The following is a 9,839-nucleotide window of genomic DNA, read 5'->3' as shown; positions in this document are numbered from 1 at the left end:
ACACACGTATATACATATATGTATTAGTTTGGGTAGAATATCACTCTTCAGAAAGCTAAATTTAAAAGAAAATGTGGGGTATAGTTCTTCATTCAATTTGTCATAATTTATTTAATGTTCAATCAGTTATGCAAGATCTGAAGTGTACATTTTGACACACTGGCATCTCCACATATGTATAGATTCCCCATCTGTGCATTTGCAAACCCTTCCTTGAGGAAACACCCAGCTCTAAGCCTATGACTACCCTGCTGATGCCTCCATGTTTTAAATTCCTTTCCCACTCACTTTCAGACGTAAGATTCACTTTGCTAGCCTAATGCAACAGCAAATATAGCGATGCTGTCTTGCCTCATTCTAAACTTGTGCCTCGTCCACATTCCCTCAATCGTTCCATCTCCTTATTCAGTGCCTAGGCCAAGACCTGGACCTGGCCTCTTTAGCCATGCCCACCATGCTCTCTCGGCCAATGGGAGGCCTTCACAGATCAAGTATCACTATAACAGAAGGACTTAATCGGCCCTGGATGTTTGCAGAACTTTACAGCCAGTCTCCGCCACCAGGGAGCTCACTTCTTTTCAGCTTTTCTGAGGTAAGACAGAGAGAGCAGACACTGAGACAGAAAGAGAACAGTAATGGAAAGGAAGGAAGATGACAGTGTGTGTGAGAGTGAATGAGAGAAAGCAGTAAGTGGAGAACAGGGCATCCTGCTCCACCTGTATATCAGTAGGATATACGTGTGCAAAAAGCATTGCCACTGTGCAGGAACATTCAGGATTTAAAGCAGAGAATAGTCCACAACAGGGGTTTTCATCATCAGTAGAAATTAACACAGATTTATTTCCAGTGGTTGCAACCACCTGCACAGATGTTGATGAATGAAACCCTTGGTATTTCTTAGGTGAAGAAACATAGCAAAGACTAGTGCACTGAGGGAGCTACAACAGGTTCAGGTTAATAGTTTAGCTATTTGTTAACAAATGTACAGAGCACTGCAGTGTGCATGCTAGTTAAAGACTGTTAAATAAGACAAAGCATGTATAAATGTTGTTAATATGTATGAAAGATTGTCATGCTATGATTTATGAAGGTAAAGAAAGAATTAATATATTACACTAAAGAACATTTCTGGTGCTATTATTTTTCTTTGAGTAAAACAGAATGGGTTAACATGAGCGTGTATGAGTTCATATGTGTTCATTCAGTATATTAGCTAGTGTTAGCTGTTGTAGCAGCTACTGTTATTGATTGATTCGTTTGGCTCAGTCAGACCAGTGTCGGTTGTTACCGTGCACACTTACAACTTTATATAAAATATAAGAATACTGCATTAGTGTTGGTTACAGTTTAATGTTGGGTTAATGGTAATTCTCAAGGGCCTTTTTAATAAAGGGCCTATTTTATAAAAGTGGATACTTTTTAAGGGATATATACGTATACATGTATATATACATGTCAATTGTAAAAACAGGGTAAAAAAACAGCAAAATAGAAATCTAAAACACTGAATTATCTGAATTACTGAATTATTATTAAATAGCAAACACTACAATAATACATCTAGCATTACTTATTATGTATTCTAATCTAATCTAAAAGCTGCTGTTGATATGTTCAAAAAAGTCAGTTTTCAGTTCAGCATTTCTTAACTGGACGTTGGCTGTAAAGAGATTGCATGATATCATTTTCCTTGGATATGGCTTGAAGTTCTGACAAAATTCTACAAAAGTTCCAAAACCGTATCTGTATCCACCATGACCACATAAGGGAATGAAGTGTGTGTTACAGATACTATTCCAAGAGAAAGAATCTGATCTTGATGATGGAAACTGGATCCTGAACCATGTCAGGAAGGCACTTGCACCTGTCTAAGATGGAACACTTACACTCAAGAAACCTTAAAGGATGTCTCACATTAGTGCTGACTCAGGTCTCTCTCAGCTAACTCAGACGTAATGCAGCTAACTCAGATAACTCGCTCCTAGGTTTAGTCAGGATCAAAATACATAATCACAAGATTATCATGATCACAAAATTTAATTTTTCTAAAGACACAACATCATTTTTTTTTCAATAAATGAATTGTACTGATGGAAATTGCTTGACGTCTGGACTTACGATTGAACCTGGTATGTTGACAGGCTCATTAATCTCTCAGAGTGAGTCAAAAAGAACATTGCCATAAAACCATATGTGGAGACGTCTCACTTACAGCTCAGCACAGCTTGGGTTTCAGAAGATTTTTATAGCTAATAATCTAGTTGTTGCTGTCTATCTTAGCAGAAATGGCATGTCAGTGGAAAAGCCCAGGAATGTGGGTTGGTAAACTTAAAGAAACTCAGTATCCTGTCCATTCCTGTCCACACTCATTTTAATAAGCCAGCTCTTCTGACAGTGTTATAGCTTAGCAGAGCAAGTTTGCAAGTGTAGGCATTTTCCGAGTGCTGTTATATATAGTCTGAGGATGAGCAAGTATAAGGTGGACTCTGTGCTTTTGCCACAAGAATCTAATCTATTTATCCCTTTCAGTCACAAAGTCCACTATCATCATGTCTGACACAGAGGATGTGTGAGTGTTCTTCCTATGGCATCAATCAACTTTTACATCAAGAATATTGAACTTAACACTGGGATAAATATTTAAAAATAACTACATTTTCTGCTTTATTTTTATTTCAGTGAGCAGCAGGGTAAGTACTGCTACTTTACCATTAATACCAATTATTGCTTCTGATTCAGTTTTAAGGTTGGCAATTACAGAAAGTCATTATTTCCTGTAGTATTTGGTTGAGTCATTTATAACTTCCTCAATCATAAATATCTCAATATACATTTGTTCAGTTTGTGTTAATATTAAGCTTTTGGTTGAACAATGCCTCTTTAATATCAGTGGCATATATACATTTTTTTTTAACTATGCATGATACCAAAACTGCCAGCAAACCCTGACAATTAGAAGATACACTCTTAAAAAAATGGGTTCCTCAAAAGTTCTTTGGGTGGTTAATGGTTCTAATTTTCTAAAGGGGTTCTGCTTAAGCACTTTTCTAATTGAGAAACCCTGTGTAGAACCCCACAACCAAACAGGGACAAACCCAAGAAAACCCTTTAAAGCTATAGACAGCACCTTTTTTCTAAGAGTGTAATTCAGGAATTATGAATGTGTCGCTAAATACCATCTAAACCATAAACCATTTCATTTCCAATCATCCAATTCAAAATATGAAAGAATCCATTTGCAACAGTTTCTGCGCTTTGTTTTGATAAAATACACTTTGCATACTCCACAGCTGGATAAGGTCACATACCCTTACATTTGATGAAATTTGATGACTTTAATGTTATTAAGTGCATTCAGTGAAAACCGTATGAATTTATCAGCTGTGGAGGAATGGACTGTGTATGCTTGGCATGACTCCAACTGTACACAGATCACCGATCTATGCACAGCTGGACACTACTGATAACTCTGCTAATCTACTGCTTTCTTTTTACAAATTAAAAAAGAAGTCGGCGATGAAGGTAAAATACATATATTAGATGGACGTTTTATTGCCATCAACACTAATTCTCTATTGATGCTAATTTTCTAATATTGATTATTTTTACCCACAATATTCCCCTACTTTTTTTAACTACCAGAGATGCTGTATAAATGTTCTCGCATGCTTTAACTTTATTATCATCTCTTTGTCTTTTACTGTCACTGTGTTGTTCATGGACCCACAAATCATTTGAAGCTTTCCATTCCAGTCCATATCATGTCACCTGCTAGCTTACTGATCTCTCATTCTTTCGCTTAGCTATGCTTGTGTTCTAAAGTGATTATTTATTTGTATAGCTTAACTGAATAATTACCAAACCTACTCTGAAGCTAAGACAGGCTTCAAAGTAGCAAACATTGTGCAAGACTGACAGTAACCACATTTACTCAGATCTTCAGTTGACATATTAAATCAATATCACAAGCACTGATTTTCCAAATGATCCATTTGCCATTTAATAGCAGTAACACTATTCTAAAGTGATTTCTAGGTCCCTGTTTCTGCATCATCTGTGTAACCAATATTTCCTTCACTTCTGCCCCATGTGCTACATTTCCTGTGATAGCGCCCCCTGGTGGCCTTGGTGTTTCCTCCACTCCATTACTGCCAGCCAGGCTACTAATAACCACACTCTTCTCCCTCTAATATCCAATAATCACTTACCCTGTGCCCCATCCACTAACCTCTCTAACCATAACCATCCTTTCCCCATCCTCACCCCCTTGCACATGTATAGAGGTAGCTGAGGAGGTAGTAGATGTAGAGGTGGCTCCTGAGGCAGCCCCAGAACCCGAACCTGAGCCTGAGGCTGAGCCTGAGCCTGAGCCTGAACCAGAGCCTGAGCCAGAGCCAGAACCAGAGCCAGTAGCCCTAGAGCCTGAGCCTGAGCCTGAACCTGAGAAAGATGTCGAGCCTGTGGTAGAAGGTATGTGGCATGGAATATTCTCTCATCCTTCACCATATTGTAGCAGTGTGCTCCATCCCATTACATGCCAGTCACAGTGCACTAATCGGGTCATACCCCACCTCTTACCCCACCTTCCACACTCAGGGTTCCTGAGTAATCAATTCATAACCTCCTCTTCTTACCTGGTAATTGTCAGAGTTAAACATGTATTCATGCCTACAAGTGACTCCCAGGTGCTATATTGAGTTTTGCTGCCCCTCTCTGCTTACACTGTGCAGTGTATGATGCAGCTTTCAGACTGTCCCCGTTGCTTCACTGCCATATAACCATAAGCTAAGCTTCTTGATATGAACCATCATCACTCATCATCTCTTCTGCTCAAATAATGATGACTGCCTGTGATAGAGAGAGGCCCTGTGATGCTTTTGGCATGCACAGGCTAAAACTATCACATTATTATCAAAATGTCTGTGGAAGATAATTGATGATTTATTGGAGCATTATTCATTCAGTCCTCATCCTTACTTGGGGTGATTAGAATATAGTCAGTGTACTTAATTATATTTCAGAAGTTGTTAAATCATTGCCCTATTTAAGGATTTGTACTTTATGCTCACTTCAAAGCAAAATTTTATGGGAACTTTGATGAGTTAGAGAAAATAATAATGTATAATGTGAAAATCCTCAGGTTCACCTTTCAGTTAGATCTCCTCTCATCAAAGCATAATTCCCATTTCAGAACTGTCACAACGAACTGTCTGTGCTTTTAGATTGTGGCTAAAATTTACCACACCTAAATTTATTTAAATTTGCTTACTGAAGATAATTTATGGGGAATACTCATAAGTGATTATCTCCCAAAAATACAGCTTCTCTTTTTTTAGTGTGTGTTTTATTGTATCACCTTAAAACTTGTAAGATATACAGCTGTATTGCCTTTGCTAATTTTTTCTATTCTGCTTTTGCTTTCATTGCTTGCTGCATGCAGAGGGCTTTGAAGAGGAAGGTATGTTGATTACAGATGTATCCTACCTTTGTATGTTGGAAGGACACCTTGGTCCCTTGTCTTAGCTGTTTGTAGTCTCCGTCTGAGGATGTGTGCACTGAGGTTCCTCCCAGTAAAACATGTTCTTTTGGAGCAAGAAGCACTGCTTTGTAATTGGCCAATAAACTTAAGGATAAGACTTATAAAAAAAGACAGAGATGGATTGCTAATCATAAATGGATAAATGGTGTGTCCATATTTAAATCTATTTGGGGAAAAAGGGTGAAAGAATATAAAATGCTAACAACCACTAGCCACCGCGCATTCCTCTAACCCTGCTATGCAACTTCATCTGCATGTCATGCACCAATCACTGACCCACTCATATCAAGAGGGAGGACCAGGTGCTAACTAAGCCACCAAGCATGGGCATCATTTTGGACCAGTCCAAAATGGACACACATGGGTTGGGCCTTGGATAACAGAAGCAAATCACATTTTTCTTACTTTTCTTGTCTTTCTTGCAAAGTTAATTTAAATTTAACTTTGATTTAAATCAGTAAAACCTTAGAATGAAAATAACTCAATATAACAAGTTTTAATCTAATTCACGAAATGTCTTTGTAATGTTCATGTATTAATGTGTACCTAATTTTTATGTAAACTAGTTTTTTTAATTGTTGTTGTTTTCTAATCTTTTGACCATTATGTGAAATAATTATGTGTTTGTTAAATAGTTTACTACCCATTTTTTGAGTTTTGGTTTGAAATACCAGTTTGCTTCATATACTACCATGAGTGGACTTCTAACAAAATGCTGTGTACTTGTCCCCTCTTCATTTTTAATCTACAGAGGAGAAGCCCAAGTTCAAGTAAGTAGCCAAAGCCACATTCAGCATCACTGTGAATACAGTGAGCAAAGATTAATACTTAAACTCCGTTCTGGAATTTACACAGGGATTTATTATATACAAATGCATTTGTTAACAACAACTGAATCTTTTTTTAATGTTTTTACCAAAGGCCAACTGCACCCAGGATCCCTGAGGGTGAGAAAGTGGACTTTGATGTAAGTGTCCTTCTCTTATAATCTAACAGCTATGTTTTTTTTCAGCTAGAATAGTCACTCTAGTGGCATTTTTGGATATTGAGTGAAACAAGGATTTGCTTGTCTACCAAACAGGACATCCAGAAGAAGCGTCAGAACAAGGATCTCCTGGAACTGCAGGCACTGATCGATGCTCACTTCGAGCATAGGAAGAAGGAGGAGGAGGAGCTCATCGCTCTCAAGGAGAGAATTGTGGGTGCCTTTGTGAATGTGATGGAAAATGGCAATAATTTGAGATTAGGCGAATCAAAGATCAAGACCAGAGTAATATGTGTCTGTTTGTGGTGGATTCACTAACAGGAGAAGCGCAGAGCTGAGAGGGCAGAGCAGCAGAGGATCATGACTGAGAAGGAGAAGGAGCGCCAGGCAAGGCGTGAGGTATGTCTGCCACACCAGTATTTCTCATTTGCACACTCATGCCATCTGTAATCCAACATACACATACTTACTTACTTACTTGTGGCTTCAACAGGAAGAAAGGCTGAGAAAGGAAGAGGCTGATGCCAAGAAGAAGGCTGACGAGGAGGCTAAGAAGAAGTCAGCACTGTCCAGCATGGGCTCCCAGTTTAGCAGCTACCTGCAGAAGGTGATTTTGTATTGTCTTGTCCTGTTCAGACATATACATCACTTTCAAATGTGTGTCTTTTAAATATGTGTGTACTAAATCTTAGCTTTGGTTATAAATTCCAGGCTGACTCCAAGAGAGGTGGCAAGAAACAGACTGAGAGAGAAAAGAAGAGGAAGATCCTGGCTGAGAGGCGTAAGCCACTCAACATTGACCACCTCAACGAGGACAAGCTCAGGTAAGCTGTACTGCAATATGAATTAGAGCTGGTAGTGAGTCAGCAGATGGCGCTAAGATCTAACCTCACTGACTTGCATCACAGAGAGAAGGCAAAGGAGTTGCACGAATGGATGAAGACCCTGGAGTCCGAGAAGTTTGACCATATGGAGAGGCTGAAGAAACAGAAATATGAGGTAGGAAATTCACATATTTAAAATAACCATCATACAATAGTTTTTTTTTTTTTTTAATCATTCGCAGTCAGAATAGTTATAGTTAGAAATGTTCTCAGTAAATCGAGGTTGAGAAGTTCTACCTGAGATGCATATAAACCCAACTTCAATCTCCTCCAGGTTACAACACTGCGTAAGAGAGTGGAGGAGCTGAGTAAATTGTAAGTTGTTACAGGTTTAGTTGGAGCTACCTGCTGAGCATGCTCTGTGTTTGCTTGTTCAGTACATTTACAGGGCAGGAGTGACAGAGAGGAACAGGTGAACTGCAAGGTCTTTATTTCCTTTTTTTTGGATAAGCACATGAAATCATTCATTTTGTTTGTAGGGAAAAAAATCAGGTAATCAGGTCCGTAAGTCTTGAGAGATAACTATACCAGTATATATATATATATATATATATATGTACTATAACAGGACCAAAGCACTTCCTTCTCCAAATGACATGGACAATGTGTAAGTAAATACATCAGACTGTAATTAAGGTGTTACAGTATGTAGTATCATGTCGTCCTGATCCACCAGACCTTGTCAAGAGGGCTGGACATACCAAGGTGAGAGCCGGTTCCCCCTCCGTGAATGCTTTCATGCTTGTTAAAATGTGTTGATGTGTTGTTTTCAGGTCCTCTCACTCAGAAACCGCATTGATGAACTCCAGAAACAGTAAGTTTAGTAAAGTGACCTCTATGAGTCTGCTATATCACACCCAATCCCCAGTGGTGGTTCTAGGCGGGGTCCAAGGAGGGCCAGTGTTGCTATAACAACAAGGATAGACCTTCCTTTGGAACCATTAAATGAAAAATCTGAAATAGCCAGTTTATTTGTGGAAAAAAAAAATCCAACATATTTCATAGTTAGATGCTTTTAGATGGGGCATTTATTGTGAACGTCAAGCCACAGAAATCCAAAAGCTATGAACATCTGTGTAATACCGAAGGAAAAGAACTGTATTATTTTAAAACTTTAAATCCCAGCTCACTTCTTTCTTAGTTGTATTTCAGTAACCATCAAGATTTGGAAATTATGAAGTGAGCTAACAATTTCTAACAATTTGTTGATTGTGATGTGTGATTAACATTAAGTTGCTAGCTAGTTTTCCAACTTGTTCTATTTCACAGACATTTTTCTTTGCTTAGCAGAGCAACAGTATGGGCAAAACGGTCCCTCCAACAGAGCAGCTGGTTCTCACCTGGACCCCAAGCTGAGATTGTGTAGAACCACCACTGACCATCCTTATCCCACACCATTCTATTCTATTTTATTCCATTCTACTCTAATAATTTTACATCATCATTTTGATGTTACGCATGACAGAATAAGTAGCATTTCACCATTTTTGAAAAATATACATTCAACATTTATTTATACATTAAACATACATTCATTAAGATTAACCAGTACCTCCCAGGACACCTCATTTCTGCCAGTCAAAGAGAAATTACTGTCTTGTGTCTCAAGGCAAATTTATTTCAAGTCTATTACTTGACTTGACATAAATTTACAAAGGTAAGTGATGCCTGGTGTGACTGAGCATGTAGCATGCAGTATAATCTGAATACACTATAGTTAAGAAAATGTGCCACTCTAAATGCCTTCAGGTTTACAGTCACATTGTGGTTTAAAAAAAGGTTTATATACCTGGCTTATGAACAGGTAGTAGTAGAAGTAGACTGTCTGACTTTGCTTGTTCCTGGTAATTGTCCCATTACAGCAGCAAGAAGGGAGCTGCCGCCCGCCGCAGGAAGTAAGTGGACCGTTCCACAATCCTTAGCAAGCACATGGCTGATGGACAGATGGAGATTACTGTGCAGTCTACTAAAAAGCGACCATCCACCAGCTGCAGTGACAATGCTATGTGTAGTTTTAGTAGTCACAGGTCTACTAAGTAGCTACTCTGCAGGACTCTGTAATAATAGCTGTTCAACACTCACACTTCCTTGTTTTGGACCTCTGTTTGGTTCTCAATTTTTTCATGTAAATAAAGTGTTACTCTAAAGCCACTGTCAGTAGGGGTGCTGTTTTTTGTCATTCATAAGCTCTGTTATTTACAGTTATTTTCATTACCCAAAGGCCTATTAATCTTTTGTAACAGAAAACAAAAAATGCAACAAAAAAAAAATGCATACAGTCAAGAGCATTGTCAACACGAAAGCTGCTTCTGAAAAAAGTCATTAACAAAAAAAACATTCCCACCTAATAATTATTTGGAACCTTTTCCTGACAAGGATTACTGCCATTTTCCTTCAGCATTTCATAAGACCAGGTGAACTGGCTATAAAG

The 9,839-nt window shown here is 38.4% G+C and overlaps 1 protein-coding gene across 4 annotated transcripts; it reads left to right on the top strand.

Moving 5' to 3' along the window:
• Positions 1–2,062: 2,062 nt before the first annotated feature.
• On the top strand, positions 2,063–9,565 carry tnnt3a (troponin T type 3a (skeletal, fast)). Of its 4 annotated transcripts, XM_053237081.1 has the most exons (15): positions 2,063–2,129; positions 2,530–2,569; positions 2,680–2,690; positions 3,508–3,522; positions 4,282–4,470; positions 5,441–5,458; positions 6,291–6,309; positions 6,461–6,506; positions 6,621–6,737; positions 6,846–6,923; positions 7,018–7,131; positions 7,236–7,348; positions 7,433–7,523; positions 7,683–7,723; positions 9,271–9,565. In XM_053237081.1, exons 1-15 carry the CDS (start codon positions 2,078–2,080, stop codon positions 9,305–9,307), a joined length of 981 nt encoding a protein of 326 aa, XP_053093056.1. In that variant the 5' UTR covers positions 2,063–2,077; the 3' UTR covers positions 9,308–9,565. The 4 variants fall into 4 exon arrangements, with proteins under 4 accessions (XP_053093056.1, XP_053093057.1, XP_053093058.1 ...); XM_053237082.1 differs by lacking the exon at positions 3,508–3,522; XM_053237083.1 differs by lacking the exons at positions 3,508–3,522; positions 5,441–5,458.
• Positions 9,566–9,839: the final 274 nt, after the last annotated feature.

The sequence above is a fragment of the Pangasianodon hypophthalmus genome, chromosome 9, assembly GCF_027358585.1.
Source record: "Pangasianodon hypophthalmus isolate fPanHyp1 chromosome 9, fPanHyp1.pri, whole genome shotgun sequence".
NCBI classification, from domain to species: Eukaryota; Metazoa; Chordata; class Actinopteri; order Siluriformes; family Pangasiidae; genus Pangasianodon; species Pangasianodon hypophthalmus.
Note: the sequence above shows the minus strand (reverse complement) of the source record. Positions and strands in the feature narration are given on the sequence as shown.

What these genes read in the sequence shown, in the direction of transcription:
- tnnt3a (XM_053237081.1), top strand. Translation starts at nt 2,078, where the DNA reads ATGAATTGTACTGATGGAAATTGCTTGACGTCTGGACTTACGATTGAA. An exon ending in CTCAACGAGGACAAGCTCAG is followed by an intron (nt 7,349 to 7,432) that starts GTAAGCTGTACT and finishes CTTGCATCACAG; the next exon opens with AGAGAAGGCAAAGGAGTTGC. An exon ending in GTGGAGGAGCTGAGTAAATT is followed by an intron (nt 7,724 to 9,270) that starts GTAAGTTGTTAC and finishes GTCCCATTACAG; the next exon opens with CAGCAAGAAGGGAGCTGCCG.